Source organism: Pseudorasbora parva, chromosome 17 (assembly GCF_024679245.1).
Source record: "Pseudorasbora parva isolate DD20220531a chromosome 17, ASM2467924v1, whole genome shotgun sequence".
Classification (NCBI taxonomy): Eukaryota; Metazoa; Chordata; class Actinopteri; order Cypriniformes; family Gobionidae; genus Pseudorasbora; species Pseudorasbora parva.
Window position 1 is genome coordinate 31,881,302 of NC_090188.1, and position 22,158 is coordinate 31,903,459.

Sequence of the window (22,158 nt, forward strand, 5' to 3'; positions counted from 1 at the left end):
TAAAAAAAGTGTAAAAATATGCATACTATGTTTTTTGCCCCTATATGTGTATGAAGGGAAAATAATATTATTCAACACATCCTAGCTTTTTACAGAAAATATTCAGATGTAACCCCCTTTTTGTAATCTTGAAGATTTTCATAAAACTGTATTTTTTATTTAAATCTCAGTAACTGTAACTAATTACAGTTACATTTCTTTTGTAATTAAATTATGAAACTCTGTTACAAGTAACTAGTTAATCCTCAAAACTGTTACTAATACATTTTTCAAATCAAAAGTTGCATTTGTTAACATTAGTTTATGTATTGTGAAATTACATGAACAAATTAACAGCTGAATTTTATGATCTAACGTTAACAAATATTAATCAATTATGTTACAAATGTATTGCTTATTGTTATTTCATATTAGTTACATTAATGTTAACAAATGAGACCTTATTGTAAAGTGTTTCCAAGAAACGTGTATCGATGTTGAAAACGCTTGTGCTGCCTATTTTTATGGAAACCATGATCTTACTGAATCAACTTTTACGGCATGTGCAACCTTGAGAATAATGAAAATATATCCCAGACTACATTTAATATGGATTCTATTCAATTAGAGATAAACATGGTTTGTGCCAACCGCTGTGTTTTATGTGGTGTAATAATGAATGCAGTGAGCATGAAACCACTGTAATTCAATTTTGTACAATCAACAGTTTTGGCACGATGGTGGGATGCCACTTGATTGCCCATTGTAAAATTGGGCTCCAGAGCCAATTTTTTATAAGTCAGCGCAATTCTGATGTTTACTTGGTGTTGGGAATGCGCTTATGTAGGTATTTTGGAGCAGAACTGTATATACAACAAATACAACATTAACAAGTGTGTATGTGAGTAACTTGTCATATTTGACCCGTAGCATTATCTCCACACAGACTCCCGTCATCTGAGTACATAGCCAATGTGAGGATTTTAAGGCTTACATGCTCATTCTCAAACACATAAATTACTGAGTCCAGACAGCCACTCTTTCAGAGTGAGAGCCCATAAAATTTAACAAGTATCAATTGTCAAGTGTGCGGAGTCTCTTTCTACAGCGCGAGAGGCGCTGAAAGACACCAGAGGCTCAGGCAGGTGAGGGGAGGAGAGGTGCGGGACAATAGGAAGGTCTGTACCCGGGCCAGATAAAAAGTGCCATCGTCCCCTTTGATGATTATCTATTACCCCAGAATGATGTGAGCGGGACCTGCCAGCTTTTCACCAGAAGTGTAGGTTTACGGTCTACAGATCACTGTGTCTCAGCTCAGTTACATCTCTGTGTCAGTGCTAGTACAGGCCCCTGGCTTCAGGATTCCTCCAGGACAGACTCTTTTGCCGAAACTCTGTATGAAAATGTGTTGGGGAAGGTACTTTGAAATATGCTACTCATATTTTGAAGTACAGTCAACCAAAATATGGGAGCTTTTTAATGATAGTGTATTTTATATATATATATATATATATAATCATTTTAGAAAGTTTGGTGTCAGTAAGATGTTTTTAATGATTTTGAAAAAGTCTCTTATGGTCACCAAAGCTGCCTTTTTTTTTAGATCAAAAATAGAATAAAAACAGAAAAGTTTGATTTTAATATTATTTCACAATATTACTATTTCTTTTCATGATACTTTTTTCCAGGAATCTTTGATGAACAAAGTAGAAATAGAAATATTTTGTAACTTAAAATGTCTTTACTGTAACTTTTGATCAATTTAATTATTAAATTCATTATTTATCTCTTTAAAAAGAATTTTGACTTATCGGCGTGAACAGTTGTACACCCACTACCGTATACAGCAGTGGTCAGCAACTGGCGGCCCGCGGGCCAAAAGTGTCCCACCAGCGATAATATCTGGCCCGTGCCCACATCTGCCGAATCCAGCAGATTGTTTTGATAGCGGCTGGTTCTGAAACATATCTGTCAGTGTAACGGAGGAGAACTAATGAGAATGTGCACATACTTAAAACTCTACTCTCCCTTGCTGCCTAATATATCCCACCCACTAACAGCTCCCGTGATGAAGAGATAATCAATGTTATTCATTTCACCTGTCAGTGGTCATAAAGTTATGCCTGATCAGTGTATATAGATAGATATAGAATCAGAGCAGCTCAATTTATATCACAACATTAAACTGAACAGATACAGATACATTTTTGCTAAATGCAACCAAAAAAAACTGATTCAGCTACATTCTTTGCTATATAAAAGTCAACATTAGAAGCTTCAATACATTTTTAATCACTATAATGATTCATTGAATCACTAAAATGAGTTGACTCACTAAAGTGAGAGATTTTACAGTCATTGTTTCTTTTGCTAGGCAGTAAGTTATTTGGCGGTATAGTGACTCCTCAACACTGCAGTTTAATATTTGATTTGTAATTGCATAATTAGATTAAAGCTTTGACATCAAATATGTATTTATGAAATGGCTTTTGGATATCTTCTTAATAACCAAATTTTCTTGCTTTTGAATCTAGGCTTTAAGTCTGCAACTAGGAGATATTTGAAAGTAGACCGACATAATCTGGTTACAAAACTTGGTGTAGAGATGACAGAGTTTTGGGCTAGATTCAAAATCTCATCACAGTGTGTCTTATCCATCAAACCGAAACCACCACAAACCAAACAAGTAATCTCTGTAAATGCCATGAAATCCAAAGCAGCTGGTCAGCAGTTAAAAAACTATTCACTAAATGCATCGCTTTTGCTTTGCCTGTCCAATGGCACAGTGATGTCCTTTGACTTTTTATCATTGATAGACAGGTGATTTCATTAAAGAAAATGTTTTTATTAAAATGACACTATTGAATGTCAACAATGTTATTATCGAAGTAGAAGCAAAAAGACATTCCGACGTCCCTTTTCTGTTCAGACATTCGGGTCTAATTCCTCCAGCCTCTTTCAAGTTTTTCATTCTATTAGTGGTTAAAATGGCCGGTCAGACAAGTCATGGATATGCTTTCAGTATCTTCACTAATCCATCACAACACCCTTATACAAAACAGGCCTGCTTTTCGGTGCTTTGAGCGGTTTCTCCGGTCCGCATTTCCCCAGGACCAGTCGCTAACATCAAACAAAGGGATTCCATGTTTACGTTCCCCATGCGAATGCTGGAGAGGCACATTGTTTCAAAGTCTTGGACAATGTTTATCATTTTTCGATCTGTTCGTCTGATCTAATGCGCCCTTCTGGAAAATATCTACCCAAGTTACCAAAGTCTATTAAAACTGAGACACCACACATGTATCACATGACACGAGAGATGTTTTCATTACACAGTCTCGGGTTTGTCTCTTTCCTGAATGTTTGCCCTTGAACTCTATTCACTGTGCGCCAAGGTGTAAAGATGCACATGGCCCGGGTTGCTCGTGATTGGTGAGATTACTAACAGGCTTGTCTGACAAAAGCCAAGCTGTGACCAGTGCATTCGGCCCTTTACAACATGTGGTATTCGTGCACTACAGCTATGTTTTCCTTGCCTTTACGTTAGAATCCTTATTGAATTTTATCATGTTTGCCTAATCATGTTGCCAGATACTTATCTTCAGTTAATATTCCCTAAAGCCTGCTCTTCAGCGGTATTACCCTGAAAACAAGGACCAGAATGCTGGAGTCTCTGTAACATAAGCACGCTCGTCCAACACATATAAAGCTTTTGTTACCCCTGTGAATTTGGGAGGGGAGCTAATGCTTTTACAGTTGTTATATGAAAACAATCAGCTCTTTTACATGACGTAGTCCTGGGGCCTCCTTTGCTTATATACAGTACTTTATAAATTGGTTATTTTGTACTGAAATTAAATCACAGATGGTTTTGGATTCTTATAAAATATAACACATTGTCTTTTTGTAAATGGAATTCAGGGAACATACTCAATGTTTCTGTCAGTATCATACAGTTTATCATGAACACTGCATGTTGAATTTCAGATTAGGCGCGTTATATACATTTGTGTTATAATATCTGTGTTTTTTTCAGATGTGTTGTTTTCCCCACAAAGGTGGCAATATCTGAAATAATTGTCCTTATGAAGACATTTTTGGTTTAAAATGTCAGAATGGTGAAAGTTTTCTGTGATGCCTAGGATTAGTGTAAGGCGATAGTTGAAGTTTTGTTGCTTTTAGTTTGTTTTAGTTTGTTCTGTAAAGCCATCTACACTAAATGCCCTATACTGTCACTGTTGATCAATTTAATGTGTCCTTGCTAAATCAAAGTATTAATTTATTTCAAAGAAATAACTTCTACTGAATTCTACCTTTTGAACGGTAGTGTATATGCTAGTGTACATCAGTGCAGTGCAAGTCAAATGTAAGCATGGCTTAAAGTGTTTATTTGATCAATATTGAGTTTTTAAAAAATGTATTTGATGAAATGCTATAAGTTTTTTGATCTTCTCTTTCCTGCAGTCATGATTATGTCCGAGGGTCCATAACCATCTACATCATCAACCTGCATCGATCGCGAAAGAAAATCAAGCTGGCCGGGACTTTACGAAATAAAACTGTTCACCAGTACCTGTTACAGCCCTTTGGCACAGATGGACTTCACTCCCTGTAAGTCAGTTATCATCATATTATCTTATCATCATCAATCCACAGACAGAAAGGAATTTGTATATTGTGTGTGTGTGTGTGTGTGTGTGTGTGTGTGTGTGTGTGTGTGTGTGTGTGTGTGTGTGTGTGTGTGTGTGTGTGTGTGTGTGTGTGTGTGTGTGTGTGTGTGTGTGTGTGTGTGCCCTTGTTCATATTACATTGTGGGGACCAAATGTCCCCATAAGGATAGTAAAACCTGAGATCACCTATATTGTGGGGACCACTGGCTGGCATCCCATTCTTAATCAGTAGGGTTTAATATGGAGTTGGCCCACCCTGTGCAGCTATAACAGCTTCAAATTTTCTGGGAAGGCTTTCCACAGGGTTTACGAGTGCATTTATAGGAATTTTTGACCATTCTTCTAGAAGTGCATGTGTGATCATGCTCTAGAGTCCAGTGGTGGCACGCTTTGCACCACTGCATCCAGCGCTTGGTGATGTAAGGCTTGGATGCAGCTGTTCGGTCATGACAATCCATTCCATAAAGCTCTCTACAGTTCTTGAGCTAATCGGAAGGCCACAGGAAGTTTGGAGGTCTGTAGTATTGACTCTGCAGAGAGTTGATCACTTCTGCACACTGTGCACCTCAGCATGCGCTGACCCCGCTCTGTGATTTTACTTGGCTTACCACTACATGATTTGAGTTGCTGGTTTCCCTATTACTTCCACTTTGTTATAATACCACTAACAGTTGACCGTATAAAATTTAGTAGTAAGTAAATTTCACAAATGGACTCATTGCACAGGTGGCAACCTATCACGGTACCATGCTTGAATTCACTAAGCTCCTGAGAACGACCCATTCTTTCACAAATGTTTGTAAAAGCAGTTGGCATGCCTAGATCTTAATTTTATACACCTTTCTTTGACCATTGAAGTGATTTGACTTGTCATCTTGTTTGAACATCTGAATTCAGTGATTTGGAGGGGTGTCCCAATACTTTTTTTAGTCTGTGCGTAAGTATGTGTGTGTATATATAGGCTGCGTCCGAAACCTGGAAAATGCTGCCTTCAGAGGACACATTTAAAGGAAGGAAGGCATCGAGCCGTGTCTAAATCTAATGTTTGCTTCACTTCCTGTCTCCTGAGATACCTTCATCTGATCGATTTTTGAAGGCATCATTCATGTGTCCTTCGCTGCCTTTTATATCCCACAATCCTGTGCTTTCCACAATCCTGTGCTTTCTTGTGCAGTTGAGATGGGGAAAAAGATGGCGTCCAGAAGTTGCGTTTGCGGGTCAGTTTGTGTGTAAATTTACGTTTTTTACCAACATATTACATTTCTGATATCATTTCTAGCGAGAAATCACTACTGTAGTAATTGAATGTGTTTAGTTCTCACCAAAGCTCTCTCTATTTAGATGTAGATCATTAAACTGTTACACTGCATTAGAAGTCTGTCCGAAATTAAGTGAGGTGCCTTCGTGCACAAACGCTGCCTGCAGAGTCATTGTCTGATGAGGCAGCGAGGCAACGAGTCAGCAGCCTAGGTTTTCGGATGCAGCCATACAATCACCTAAAGGATTATTAGGAACACCTGTTCAATTTCTCATTAATTCAATTATCTAATCAACCAATCAAATGGCAGTTGCTTCAATGCATTTAGGGGTGTGGTCCTGGTCAAGACAATCTCCTGAACTCCAAACTGAATGTCAGAATGGGACAGAAAGGTGATTTAAGCAATTTAGAGTGGTGCATGGTTGTTGGTGCCAGACGGGCCGGTCTGAGTATTTCACAATCTGCTCAGTTACTGGAATTTTCACGCACAACCATTTCTAGGGTTTACAAAGAATGGTGTGAAGAGGAAAAAACATAGAGTATGCGACAGTCCTGTGGGCGAAAATGCCTTGTTGATGCTAGAGGTCAGAGGAGAATGGGCCGACTGATTCAAGCTGATAGAAGAGCAACTTTGACTGAAATAACCACTTATTGCAACCGAGGTATGCAGTACAGCATTTGTGAAGCTACAACAACCTTGAGGTGGATGGGCTACAACAGCAGAAGACCCCACCGGGTACCACTTATCTCCACTACAAATAGGAAAAAGAGGCTACAATTTGCATAAGCTCACCAAAATTAGACAGTTGAAGACTGGAAAAATGTTGCCTGGTCTGATGAGTCTCGATTTCTGTTGAAACATTCAGATGGTAGAGTGAGAGTTTGGCGTAAACAGAATGAGGACATAGATCCATCAAGCCTTTTGACCACTGTGCAGGCTGGTGGTGGTGGTGGTGGTGTAATGGTGTGGGGGATGTTTTCTTGGCACACTTTAGGCCCCTTACTGCCGATTGGGCATCGTTTAAATGCCACGGCCTACCTAAGCATTGTTTCTGACCATGTCCATCCCTTTATGAACACCATGTACCCATCCTCTGATGGCTACTTCCAGCAGGATAATGCACCATGTCACAAAGCTTGAATCATTTCAAATCGGATTCTTGAACATGACAATGAGTTCACTGAACTAAAATGGCCCCACAGTCACCAGACCTTAACCCAATAGAGCATCTTTGGGATGTGGTGGAACGGGAGCTTCGTGCCCTGGATGTGCATCCCACAAATCTCCATCAACTGCAAGATGCTATCCTATCAATATGGGCCAACATTTCTAAAGAATGCTTTCAGCACCTTGTTGAATCAATGCCACGTAGAATTAAGGCAGTTCTGAATGCAAAAGGGGGTCAAACACAGTATTAGTATGGTGTTCCTAATAATCCTTTAGGTGTGTGTGTGTGTGTGTGTGTGTGTGTGTGTGTGTGTGTGTGTGTGTGTGTGTGTGTGTGTGTGTGTGTGTGTGTGTGTGTGTGTGTGTGTGTGTGTGTGTGTGTGTGTGTGTGTGTGTGTGTGTATACATACATACATAAGTACGTACGTACATACATACATACATACATACATATACAAATAAGTTCTATTTTATATTATATGTTTAAAGTATGTTTAGGTTAGTGCCAGTAAAATGAGATTTCCTATTGGTCTTATATTTTAAGTTATAATATAATTAATATTATATTATTTGCAGATCACTGATGTCAGTTTATTTATATATAATATAATTAATATAATATAATAAATATATAGTTGTATTAAATTATTTTATTATTTTGTATTACATTGTCTTATAGCCGAATATACTTAGATACTAGTTATCACAGACGCAGATCTCTGACCTCAGCTTATTTAAGAATGTGGTTTATGCTTCTGTTCTCGGTTTACTATAATAATCAATGTGGAGTGTTGTTACTTTACTAAACATTAACTCAGACAGAACAGAGATAAATCTGGTGCTCTATAACTGTCTACACACACAGCTGAGCTAACTGTTTTCTGACTAAATATTCAACTCTTCCACAAATGGAGATCCCGTTTCGCCGACACTAACCTAATCATGGAAAGGGTAAAAGAGAGACCGGGGTCATAAAAACATGGTCTGTTCATCCCCTCAAACTCTTAAATGGGATATGAGGATCATCTTGTTGGCGAAGCCAAAGCACAGCTGAAACAAACAGGACTTCATCTTATCCTGACCTGTTTTCTTTTGAATTTTCCTAGTTGAAGCTCGCCTGAATGTGTCCCTGTTTAAAGTTTTCTATCACATACATGCTTCTTATGCAGTGGCGAGTAGATTAGTTCAGCAAATGATTTGAAAATGTGACATTTTGTTGGTCTTGACATCTGTCTTTTTCAAGCAGCAAGACATTATTCATGAATGAGAAAAATCACAAATGTCCTCGCTGGTCACAAACACTCCATTTCAATCTGAATTTCACAGATTTTTTGTATTTTTAACTGCGTCGGCTGTTAGGAAACACATCATATTTTTCACTCAAGCTGACAAAAACACCAGAGATTGTTCTGTTTTGAGTTTTCTGCTAGAAATAATTTGAAGCCAAGAGCAAAACATCAAAACGTCCATTAAACATAGACAATCCAATTGAATTAGCGTAATAACATTGTCTTGGTTTATTGAAGCTCAATTCAAACTGAGTGTACAGTGAAATGCAACTTCCTTCGGGGCAGATGTTGGCAATAGTTTTGTCAGCAGCTTTCAGCTTGAATTTCAACCAGTTTTTCCTCTCCTCTTGTTTTCTTTTGAGGAATTGTGAGATCCAGAAGGCCACCTCTGTCTGAGCTAAACGTCTATTATTGGGAGTTAAGCATGATACTTTGAAAACATGATCATGGTGTTGATCAGTGAAACACAACCTCGGTGAATAAGTCTACACTTAAATCCCTTCATCCCACAACAGGAAGAAAAGTTTAAATGAAGGATAGAAAGGAATATTCGGAAGAAGCAGAGAGTAATTACCAGTTCTATCACAGTGAGCAATCTATCATAGACCAGTATAAAAACAAACCCATAGCCATGTGTGTTTTGATAGACCCATTCCCATGGTTACTAATCAAACCATCCACTTGCCATGCATGATAATATTTTTCATAGCGAAAAGTTTCTTTCTGATTCCAAAGAGACTACTTACTATGCATTTTACTAATTTCAGCGGTTGTTGGATGGCATTAGGTTAATTAGTCTAGTATATTGTGTCTGGGTAGTGAGAAGTAGTAAAACATGCACAGCGTTTGAAATGGCCACAGCTCCATATGGGCTGAATCAGTGTGTTCCAAAGCAAACTCAGTGAGTAACATATATACAGGCGGACTATAAAGTTACTCATGACACATTCCAATGCTTTAATCCTCTGTAACGCATATGCAGGGAAATTAACTGCTCATTTTGTGGGGTCACACTTAAACACTCTCAGACAGAGTTGCACTTTTCAAGGATAAACTTTTCCCTACAGTGTTTGGTGGATCTGTCCTTGTCTGTTTTGCATCATATTCTGTAATTCGAAGTGGAAACAAAGAGAGAAAGTGGTATTTGAAGAGCTGTAAATAAGGGACTGCAGCTCTCATTTGAAATATAAATGAAATATTCTACTAATAACAGTTTCTGCTTTTATAATTTCCATGTAAATGCATTATATATATATGGGGGGGGGGGTCTCTACATCCAAAATTTGTTAGGCCTTTTTTTCCAAAATGTACACATTTCAACTAATAGTAAAAATCCATCAAATTCAATTGAATAATCCAAAATCCTTTCATATTATGAATTAAGAATTTAAAATGAGTAAAAAATAAAAATAAAAAAATAAAAAAACATTGTGTAAATCTTAATGGAGTAAGGGAAAAGACAATTTAGTTTGTGATTCGTATTTATAAATTAAAAAATGTGTTTACATTTATGTTAAAGATTTATACAAATGTTTTTCTGAGCTTTCAAATTCTCAAGTTAAAATATGGAAGGATTATTCAAAATAATTTGATGGAATTTAACCTTTTTTTTTACTATTAATTGAAATACATACATTTTGGAAAAAGGCTTAATTGTTTTGAGTGTGGTGGGCACCTCACAATTCAATGTGATGATTAAAAACATATTAATCTGAATCAACTTTATTGGCCAATAATAAATGCATTTTTTTTTTCTACACACAATTTCTTTTATCTCACTATGTGACTCTTAGGGGAGTGAATCTTACACCTCGCGGTTCATTTTTTTCCTTCTAATTAATTAATTAGTTTACGGACTTTAAGTCTTTAATTTATTTGTACATTTAAAAATGTATGTTAAGAATTTTCAACTAACTATACACATCGATCAGGCATAACATTAATAATGTGTTGGTCACTCCCGTCAAGGCATGGACTCCACTAGACCCCTGAATGTGTGCTGTAGCACCAAGATGTTAGCACCAGATCCTATAAGTCTTGTAAGTTGCAAGGGGGAGCCTCAGTGGATCCGACTTGTTTGTTCAGCACATCCCACAGATGCTCGATTAGATTGAGATCTGGGGAATTTAAAGGCTAAGTCATGACCTCAAACTCGTTGTTGTGCTCCTCAAACCATTCCTGAACCATTTTTGCTTTGTGGCAGGATTCATTATCCTGCTGAAAGAGGCCACAGCCACCAGGGAATACTGTTTCCATGAAAGGGTGTGCATGGTCTGCAACAATGCTTAGGTAGGTGGTACATGTCAAAGTAACATCCACATGGACAGCAGGACCCAAGGTCTCCCAGCAGAACATTACCCAAAGCATCACTCTGCCTTCTTCCCATAGTGCATCCTGGTGCCATGTGTTCCCATGTACCCAGCCATCTACGCGATGTAAAAGAAAACGGGATTCATCAGATTAGGCCACTTTCATCCATTACTCTGTGGTCCAGTTCTGATACTCACGAGCCCACTGGTGGCGCTTTCAGGGGTGGACAGGGGTCAGCATGTGCACCCTGACTGGTCTGCGGCTATTCAGCCCCATACGCATCAAACTGCGAAGCACTGTGTATTCTGACACCATACTATCAGAACCAGCATTAACTTCTTGAGTGATTTGAGCTACAGTAGCTCGTCTGTTTGATCGGACCACATGGGCCCGTCTTCGCTCTCCACGTGCATTAATGAGCCTTGGCCACCCATTATAGCATTTTAGAGTAGCTTGCCCAACACTGCCTACAAGCAAACAGTAAAGAGGAACAGGAAGTGTTTTCTGTATCTGTATATTTTGCAGTCATGTGCAGTGAGTGATTTTTCTTGTTCTCAGCTTTCCTGCCGTTTGATTGTTAAGCCTACTAATGACATCATAGGCAGCGGAATATAATAGGCTGCATTCACACTAATTATGTACAGCTCTATTTTCTCTGATGTTTTTCCTGTCTTTCTAATCCAGGGGTGGTCAAGATCAGTCCTGGAGGGCCAAAGTCGAACAATCAAACACGCCTTAGCAAGCTAATAAAGGTCTGGATTACAAGACGAATTTTTAATCAGTGTTGGAGCAAAACTGTGGTTCTCTCCAGGACCGACGTTGCCTATCCCTGGTCTAATCCATTAAGCATTTTAAGATGCAAGTGAATTGGACTGCTTACACAGGGTCACGCACAGCCGCTTTCCGTCAGCACTCTTCCCAAAGCACACATGAGCATTTGAAAGCAGCCTTCTGTCAGTGAGTGAGTTATGTGTATTGAATAGGTCTAGACCTACTGGATTCCAAAAGGCATAAATGCATGTGAGGATTTTAAGGGGAAAACGCTGAAATACATTTGGGCAAGACAGCACATTGTAAGCGCATTTGCTCAAATAGCAAAAGAAAAACTCCACAGTAGTGATTTCACTATTTTCACAAGAGGAAAAACAGCAGTCGGAAGAGAGAAAAATTACAATTTGACCGTTACTCCCACCGCCACTGTATTATAAACCCCCTGACTGCAACTTTAACTATTTTTTTTCTAATTTGATGCAAAGGTTATATAATACAGCGTGTATTGTTATAAATGTACATACATTTTTTTAAATTAAAATATAAAATTATGTAAGACAACTATGTAGGTAACCTGGTTAGCTGCCCTTTTTAAAGCCTTAAATGCGGTTTAATGTGCAAGTTTATTTGAACATTTATCTTTTGAGTCTGAGAAACAACAGTGTTGAGAACTTAGACCTGAAACAGAGCTACTGTGCGATCATAGCAGATGTGTGTGATCTCTCGATGCCTTGAGGGGTTTGTCTTTTCAGGTCTTTTCATTTCTCAAACACATACCTACATCTGCAGCCAGAGGCCGTTAGAGCTCCAGAACTATCTGGAGACTTTAATATAATTTGCATTCTCTCCAAAAGAAAATGCGGACCTTCTTCTGCAGAAGCCCTGAGCAAAAACATCACTCACTGTGTTCTTAAATACTTCTGTCCGCTTTGAACTCCTGAGCATACATTCTTCCCGGGGGAAAGTTGATTGCGAAGATCAACAATCCCTCCTCACCGTCGCGTCTGATGCTTGCCGTCACACTGCTGTGCTTCAGAAGGGATTCAAGCCCAAAGCAAACTCAGTGATCAGTTCAGTCTGTGGCAATGTAAGATGAGGTGATAGAATGGATCATCCAGATGTCTGCTGGACAGGTCAGGAAGGCTCTTTTCCTGGCAAATAAATGAAAGGTCTTCCGGGTGTTTCTCCAAACCAACAATGAATGTTGCGTTTTTTCATAAAAGCATTAAACAATTTAAGCTGTTGGGAAGTGATATTAATCTGAACATCTTTCACGTGAGTTTTTGGGGACTGATAACGCTGGAAAAAATGTTTTGTTCTAGTTGTTGTAGTTAATGTTAAGAAACATGAATGAATCACTCATAATAGTAGGCCTACTGCATTGCATGTTGCACACAATATGATATGCCAAAATGTAATGCAGCCTTCCATTTCCCATAATATAGACACTGGAGTCGAAGAATAATAAAATAGTTTGTTATTTTGCATTAAGTTTGTGTTAAATGTCTTAACATTTGACAGTCAAAATGTCATAACTTATGCACACATTAAATTGATTAAAAGTGACTGTGAAAAACACAAAAAATATTTTAAATAAATACTGTTCTTTGAAACTTTCCAATAATCAAAATCTCCACTAAAAATATTAAATGTACACTTTATGTAACCTGCGGATGAATGTGACCCTTCACAATAGAGATAATGCAACGAACTCTACACTGTAAAAAAAATAAAATAAAGAAAATCATGCCCAATTGAAAAAATTGTCTAGTGACTGATCACATCTAAATTTTTCAGTTGTCCAAATAGAATTTCTGTGAATTGATGCAATTTAATTTTAAGAAATTAAATTTGGCCAACTGAAAAATTTAGATGTGATCAGTCACTAGACAATTTTCAATTGACTGATTTTGTTTTTTATTTTGTTTTTTTACAGTGTATAGAGATCGAAATGGCTATTTATCTGTTCATAAAAATGACACTTACAACATTTCAAATCCCTCTGTTTTCGCCATCTCCAAAAAACCAAGCCAATGTTGGTTATTTTGTTAAATATCAAAGCTCTGTTGTTTTCACTTTTTGCCAGCAGACCATACTCTGTTCAAGTGATGCCCAGGATGTTTGAGATCTATAGAGGCTCTGTGTCATCCTTTCTCGCTTGTTTTAACAACTTTCCAGTTTCCCTTGCCAAAGGCTGCGTTCCACTCCACTTTTAGACACACACTTGTGGACTTCTTTAAAAACTTCCCTTCAGGGGGAATCCCCGCTACCATTTTAAAGTGCGTTCCACTTTGTGAAGTAGACAAAGGAATATATGGATAAACCCTCGCTCCCTCAATTTTGACTGAGGGATCGAGTATACTTCATATGTACACTTCAGGCAGCTTCATATCCACAGTGCAGCACTACTGTGATGTCACCGCATATCGAATTTAATGGCGCGTTCCAGGCAACCTGTAACCCGTGTTTTTCAAACATCCTACCAGTAAAAAATGCACTAGAACAGCCAACCCGATCACACATAAATGCGTATAAATAGTACGAGTGTGCAATGTCGTGGAATGTATACACCAAAACTCATTTTGGCGTGCATATGATACACTGTTTTTCGCGTGCATATGATACGCACTTTATGGCGTATATATGACACGTGCTTGGGTAGGTTTAGGGTGGTGGGGCGTATATATGACACGTGCTTGGGTAGGTTTAGGGTGGTGGGGCGTATATATGACACGTGCTTGGGTAGGTTTAGGGTGGTGGGGCGTATATATGACACGTGCTTGGGTAGGTTTAGGGTGGTGGTGCGTATATATGACACGTGCTTGGGTAGCTTTAGGGTGGGGGGTTTAGGGTGGTGGGGCGTATATATGACACGCGCTTGGGTAGATTTGGGGTGGGGGGTTCGTATGTATAATACGCCATAAAATGCGTATCATATGCACGCGAAAAACAGCGTGCCATAGACACGCCAAAATGAGTTTTGGCGTATACATTCCACGACATTGCACACTCGTACTATTTATACGCATTTTTGTGAGAATACCCTGGAACAGCAGTCAAACCCATGACGTCCCACCCGTAAACTCATATTAGATCGATGTACTCCCATTTACGTGCTCTGACATCACATGGGCAACAATGGCAGCCCCTACGGATGCGGTGTTGTTTGTTCTTTAAAAACCGAATAGTTTATTAAAATAAGGTATTGCTTTAATGTTAATTATCCCCACATGTTATGCATTATCAGAAGCTTTTTTATCGTTAGCTACTTTTCAATCCATTGAGTGCAAGAATAAAATTAATGCCAAATACATTTTCCAAATATGCAAATAACATAAAAGGTTTACAGTAGGGTTTGTTGTCAAAAGTACCGACCTCAATACTAAATCTGTAGTGAAATGTTAAAAATGTGACGCTTCGAGCGCTGTTGAGCTGTAATCGTAAACACTTCTACTGGTCATTGTGCACACCTGCTCATCGGATTTACCTGTGATTGGCTACAATGATCAACGCACGGCAGCGGTTTGAAAGAACACGGAAGTGTGTGAAAGTATTTTGATCGCGCTGATCGTAGTAGCCAATCACAGACATATTTGATGAGCGCATGAGCACAATGGCCAGTCAGAGATGTTTATGATTCCGCTCAACAGCGCTAAAAGCGTCACATTTTTGAAATTTCATTACCGATTTGGAATCGAGGTCGGTACTTTTGACAACATTAGTATACAGTGAGGCAAAGAAGTATTTAGTCACCCACCAATTGTGCAAGATTACCCATTTAAAAAGATAAGAGAGGCCTGTAATTTTCATCAAAGGTACACTTCAACTATGAGAGACTGAATGAGAAAAAAAATCCAGAAAAGCACATTGTCTAATTTTTTTAAAGAATTTATTTGCAAATTACGGTGGAAAATCAGAATTTTGTCACCTACAAAAAAGCAAGATTTCTGGCTCTCAAAGACCTTTAAAGGCCCATTAAAGTGCTTTAGAATGCGCCGCATAATTCAATGTGTTGACGTGATTTCCCCTGAAATGGCTCCAGCTGCTAGCAGCTCCTCCCCTTTTTTGAAACAGCCAATAGTGTTTCGTTAGTATCACAGTTTGACTAGAGCGGACCTTTCTGTTTGGTAAAGCCATTCCTCTAACACTGTTTATCATCATAATCTCCTCCATATCGCTTTGAAATGCAGCATTCTGTGCAGAATTCAAATGGGTCGATACGTTTGTTGCACTTTCGTGTCTGTAGTCTAAATTTAGACCAGAGCCGTTGGGGTGTGTGTGCTGCTGCGGTGCGTGAAACTAACGTGAAAACAGACTTCATTAGCCTCAGCTGAAATCATATTTACACTGAATCGTTTCCTATCGCATATATAGTGTGCTATGTGCCTTTCATCATGTAGAAATTAGTAAATGTGTTTTAACAACTGATCGATTGGGAGAATGCCATGTGGTAAGATGAAACCAAAATAGAACCTTTTGGTAAAAACTCAACTTGTCATGTTTGGAAGAGAAATAATGCTTAGTTGCATCCTAAGAACACCATAACTACTGTGAAGAATAGGGGTGGAAGCATCATGCTTTGGGGCTGTTTTTCTGCAAAGGGACCAGGATGACTGGTCTGTGTAAAGGAAATAATGAATGGGGCCATGATTTGTGAGATTTTGAGTAAAAACCTCCTTCCATCAGCAAGGGCATTGAATATGAAACAAGGCTGGGTCTTTCAGCATGACAATGATCTCAAACAGACAGCCCAGGCAACAAAGGAGTGACTTCATAAGAAGCATTTCAAAGTCCTGGAGTGGCCTAGCCAGTCTCCAGATCTCAACCCCATAGAAAAGTTGAAGTTGAAAATCTGTGTTGCCCAGTGACAGCCCCAAAACATCACTGCTCTAGAAGAGATCTGCATGGAGGAATGGGCCAAACTACCAGCAACAGTGTAAAAACCTTGTGGTGACTTACATTAAACATTTGACATCTGTCAAAGCCAACAAATGGTATATAACAAAGCATTGAGATTAACTTTTGTTATTAACCAAATACTTATTTTCCACCATAATTTGCAAATAAATTCTTTAAAAACCAGACAATGGTATGGGGGAGGGGTTTTTAGGTTCTCATTCTGCCTCTCATAGTTGAAGTGTATGAAAATGACAGGCCTCTCTCATCTTTTAAAGTTGGAGAACTTGCCCAATTGGTGGCTGACTAAATACATTTTTGCCCCACTGTAACAGCTTCTCCTACTTTATGCGGCATTTTTTCTTTTTCTATTTGTTTCACTCAAATAAGCAAGGAGTAAGCACCTTTGACAATATAAATAATTGTAAATGACTGGACAAAGCAAACTCAAAAAATGGTGACTTATCTCTTTAACAAAGATAAATAAATGCTTTATAAGTGCAGTCCATCATTAGTTCATGTTAACTAATGTAGTTAACTATTGAATCATTTTTATCTTTCATTTCCAATGTGTATGTATTCTCTTGAAAATTATTTGTTGTCAAATTTGTTAAATGTAAACTCCTTTTAGGAATTTCACCATTCAATGTGAATTTATCTGAGATTATTCTTAAAAAGGATATCAAATCAGTGATTGGCCCATGCCTATGTCTACAGATCATCCAAAATCTTGTTCGTGGCACATCACATTGTCGTGAATCATCTCTAGAACTGACATTTAAGATTTAGTCCTACACTTCACTTAAATTATGACTGAGAGGCTTGATAACTAAATTTTAAACACATCTTAGAGCCAAGATTTTTTTAACTCAAGTAAATTCTTAGCAGTGGTCTTGGGAGTAATTCTCAGTCTTTGATATGTACGGGTCCAGCCTGAGTGAGACAAAAGCATGCTTTGGAAGAAGGAGGAAGGACTGATGGTGTTTCGATATAGGCCTACTTAAGTTGCACAACGGGTTTCAGCAATAATAGCAATGAGAAATGTTAGAATGATTTCTGAAGGATCATGTGCCACTGAAGAATGGAGTAATGGCTGCTGAAAATTCTGCTTCATATCACAGGGATACATTTCATTTAAAAACTATTAAAATAGAATGACAGTTTTTTTTAAAACAACTGTATTGTTCAAATAAATGCAGATTTGGTGAGCAAAAGCTTTAGAGCGGTAGTTGATAGCATCCGGTAGTTCCCATCACGCTCATACAAGGGTTGATAATGCAGCTGTAGCGCCCTCTAGTGCACACTCAGCGATATTACCATTTTTGGAGACACCCTTTACCCTTGATGTAACTGGGTCCTAAAACAAGCTGCTGTTGGCTAAAATTAAACTTATACTGAAGGTTTTTTTTTTTATTAATTTGTTTATATATCTGAAAGCATGTTACAATATTTTTTTTATAACCTCTCAGGATTAAGGCTCCTCATTGAAATGTCTGCAGCTCTCACATTAATATATATATGTGTGTGTGTGTGTGTGTGTGTGTGTGTGTGTGTGTGTGTGTGTGTGTGTGTGTGTGTGTGTGTGTGTGTGTGTGTGTGTGTGTGTGTGTGTGTGTGTGTGTGTGTGTCAATCCTCCCATCTGCAACATCCTAACGCACTTCCCTTTGCTCTGCAGGTCTGTGCAGCTGAACGGAGAGCACTTGCGTATGGTGGACAATGAGACGTTCCCTGAGCTGAAGCCACGGACGCTCAGGGCAGGAAGAACGATTGCCATGCCACCTGTTTCCATCGGCTTCTTCGTCATCAAGAATATTTACGCTTACGCCTGCCGCAGATAACACACTGACCGACCTCAGACGACCTTCTGCTCGATGCACCAGCCCCTCGTGGCTTTCTTCTCCATTTATAAGCCCACAGAGACGCGGAAAAGACCCCTTCGTTCAAGCAAGGGTTGCACTGAATGCGTCCGACAACATTATTTAGTCCCCTTTTTTTTCCCACAAGAGCAGCTTGACTTGTGGAAAGTGAATGTATTTTGGTTCCCCTTTTGTGTTTTTGTTGCTTTTGGTTGCAGGAGCTTATAATGAAGCCTCTGTCTCGCAGTTCTTCTCACTGCAGCAGTGCAACTGAGAGCTTTGTAATCTGATGTTGAAGAACATCGTAAGCTACAAACCCAGTGCTACGCAGTAGGCCCAGGCTGAATCACACCTTTTTTCACATTTTCTGCTGTAATTTTGGGAGGAAATCTGCACACTTTAAAAATAAAGGTTCCATGATGTGCTCCGAATATGCTATTTTAAAGGTTCCTACACTGTAAAAAAAAAATATATATATATATAAAAAATAAACGTTACCTGGTTGCTTTAAAAAAAAATTGGCTCAAAAGTTCATTGAATTTTTTTTTTTTTTTTTTGTAAATACAATGAACATTTTTAAGAATCGACAACCTTTATTCAAATATTTTGTAAGCCTATTGGGTAATTGTGTGTTTTATTTCTGATGACGCAGTGAAACATGCCATTGTGCTGTTTTCCTGATTTATCACATTTTTATGTGGTTCAGATACAATAATATTTTGAGTTTCTATTTATTAAACCAATTTCCTTCATTGTATCAACTCAAATTTTTTATTTCAATAAACTCAAAATTTTAAGGCAACCAGGTTACTTACGTTTTTAAGTTAAACCAACCATATTGTACAATAGGAAATGCATCCAATAAAGTAAAATTGTCTCATAATATAGAGACTCTGATTGGTCGGATGTTGAACCCAGTCTGTTGTGATTTTTTACCACTTATCGCTCGTGAAACAAACTGAAACTCAAATATTTGAATTTCAGCTCCGGAGGCTTCCTCAGCGCTTGATACACAGTGATACGAACAGAAACAATTTTGCTGTATCAGTTTGAGTCCTCATCCTTTAGAAGTGCAAAATTTGCTTTAGCAGTGCAGAAAACAGCGTCTTCTCAACATGTCGACACCATGGGCGAGTCAAAGTAGACATTGCTCTCAGGCAGCCAATGAAGACCATATAGGCTGGCAGTTTACACAGCTATATTAAATACATGAAAGATAATATTCAGAAAAGCATAATGGGGCACTTTAATATCCATGCAATCCAAAAGTCCTTTTTAAAATGCAAGAAAAGGGTTCACTGAAAGTTTCTTTTGAGGAGCCAAAAATGTGTAGTTTTTTTTATGTCATTGCTGCAAACCCCCTTTTTGAACCTTTATTTTTAAGAGTGTGTGGAAAGGATTTAAACATGGTGAAACGTGTTAAACAGAACCGACAACACTACACTCTTATTGGTCGCTGGAAACATTATCAGATTAGCCCAAATATTTGAATGATGAAAATGCACAAGGCTAAAGATGTATATGACAGCCGTTCCGCTTCTCCAGAGTTCTGTGGGTGCAGATTCTGTGTGGGCCTGTCTGTCATCTTAATGTGATTTAGCCGAGTAGGACGTGTTCCTGGATCAACATCCTTGTTGGTTGTTAAACAACATTCCAGTCTGTCAACCAATCAGATTTTAGGGATAGATTTAAGGGGCCTGAACGATGTTGGTTTCTACCAATTATTTCCCTTGGATATTAGGGGTGGATTTTGCTTAGGGTTGCAAGTAGGACAGCGAATGCTTGCAAGAACGGTTGTTCCAGGACCAACAAAGGAGGTTAATCCTGCTAAATCACATTCTACAAATAACAGTTTGATCTGAATTATATCTTGTGTACTTTTTTGATCCTGCGGTCTAAAGCCAAAAGGGCACATTTTGATTTGTAATCTTTGTTCTTCATCACAGGACAGTCACTTCTCTATAAAACATTGACCCATGCCCTGACTAATATCTTGCAGTCTTGTTTTTTTTTTTTTTTTTTTACTTGCTGCTTTATAAATTCAAACTGTACAACGGTTAAGGTACTATGGGAAGATATTTACTAAAAAATTGCTACATTTGAAAGGAATCGCATAATACACAAAACCAATAAGACATCTTTATGCATTTTAACATGAAATACTGCTCTATATTTATACTGTTTACAAGTTTACAAGACTTCCCATTGTAGCTCAGACTCTTTTGGAACCTGAAAGGTAATAGTAGGTACCACTTTGCTTTATGAAGAACTGTGTATCATATACAGTTTGATGAGGAGCTCAGGAAATTAGCTCAATTCTTGTCCATTAGTGTTGTGTATACATGTATGCAATAACATTGTGAACCTGAGCTTACAGATTTCGTTTGCTATATTAAACACTACCTTATTCTGTGTTGAGACAGGGGCCCTAAAAAGTGTTGGACAGTTAAATCAAACTTAAAATTGTAATTACATTTTACAAAAATGCCACATGGCATGATATTTTGTAATTTAAAAAAAGTTTTGCATAAGCGTCCAAATACTTTTAGGGGCTCTAAAAATCCCATGTACAGCGATTCCTTTGTGCTGCTAGCTGACTAAATAATAGTAATAAGCATGATGAGTGACAAATGTTTTTTGTACAGGTTCAAACCTTTTGTTATATTAGTAAATGTACATACAATTGGTTTTTGATTTAAACAGTTTGCTTCCTAACTATAAATATTATTTATATAAATGTATATGTTTTTATGAGTGTGTGCGTGCGTGTGTGTGTACAGAGTCACTACATATTGTCAGATGATTAATATTGTACAATAATAACATACTTTTTGTAAAACATAAAACACAGAATGGTGTTAACGTTTGGCAATAAAAAATGGCCTTTTATTTTCAAATGTATTGAGTTGCTCACAATATGCACACTTGTGTTTTTCGGTCACTCAATCACAAAACAAAAAACAGCAGTTCTGCTTTCAAACTGATTATATGAATTCTGTTTTTGGAAAGTTTTGGCTCTCTATTTGGTTATGACAGCGTATGTCGGCAGAGGTTTTTTTTACGGTCAATAATTCACATCATATTTTATTCGATTCAGAAGATTCTTTTGTGATTTAGAGATCTGTATGGTCTTTGATTTGTAAAATACATTTTTACAAGCTATTTTTCTTCTTTGAATGTGTTTATTATGAATTTAGAGTTGTTAATATTTTTTTCTGTTAAAGAGCATTATTTTGTTATGGAAATGTTTGTGTCTGAATATTATTTTTGTCAAAATATATGAATAAAATAATAGTAAAAATGTTTATTGAAGATCTTGGTTTGACCTTTCATTTACAATATTTAATGTACTATATATATATGTGTGTGTGTGTGTATATGTGAAGAGTTCAGATGCAAAAGCCTCTAAGCCTCTGAAAGCCACCTTGGTCAAAAATGAGATAACAATACATGAAATGAGTTAATGCTCTCCGCATATAGTATAAGTTCATAAAATACTTTTACTTTATATATATATATATATATATATATATATATATATATATATATATATATATATATATATATATATATATACAATGGATGACCCTGTAAGAGACATAGAGTCTGAATGGCAGAATTCCAGCACATGTTCACAAGTGCAAGATAGGAGGATAAAAGCTAAGAGCTTAGTGATTTATACATGGGCTTGAACACAAAGAAGTACAGAAATAAATTGTGACAGTACACTGAAACGGGTAACCCAAGACCGAGAGCTTTATGTCCCATCAGGTCAGGGGGAGAAGATCAACTCTCTAGTCTTCAAAGGCCCGGCAGGGTCCTCAGCCCAGCACTGGGGTTCACGAAGGCAAGGAGCCAGTTTGCAGCTTGCTCACCAGCAGATGTTCCCTTTCCAGGCAGCTGGGACAAGACTTTGTTGAGGAATGAGAGCGAACGGTTGTGTCAGAGCAATCGTGTGCA

The 22,158-nt window shown here is 37.9% G+C and overlaps 1 protein-coding gene across 2 annotated transcripts in view; it reads left to right on the forward strand.

The window, feature by feature from the left end:
- hpse2 (heparanase 2) overlaps positions 1-18,643 on the forward strand; it is a 176,873-nt gene extending 158,230 nt beyond the window's left edge. For both annotated transcript variants that reach the window (XM_067421959.1, XM_067421960.1), the window contains 2 exons: positions 4,444-4,590; positions 18,018-18,643. In XM_067421959.1, the coding sequence (XP_067278060.1) occupies positions 4,444-4,590; positions 18,018-18,180 (310 nt within the window). In that variant the 3' untranslated portion in view covers positions 18,181-18,643. The remainder of the gene's footprint in view (positions 1-4,443; positions 4,591-18,017) is intronic.
- The last annotated feature ends 3,515 nt before the right edge of the window (positions 18,644-22,158 follow it).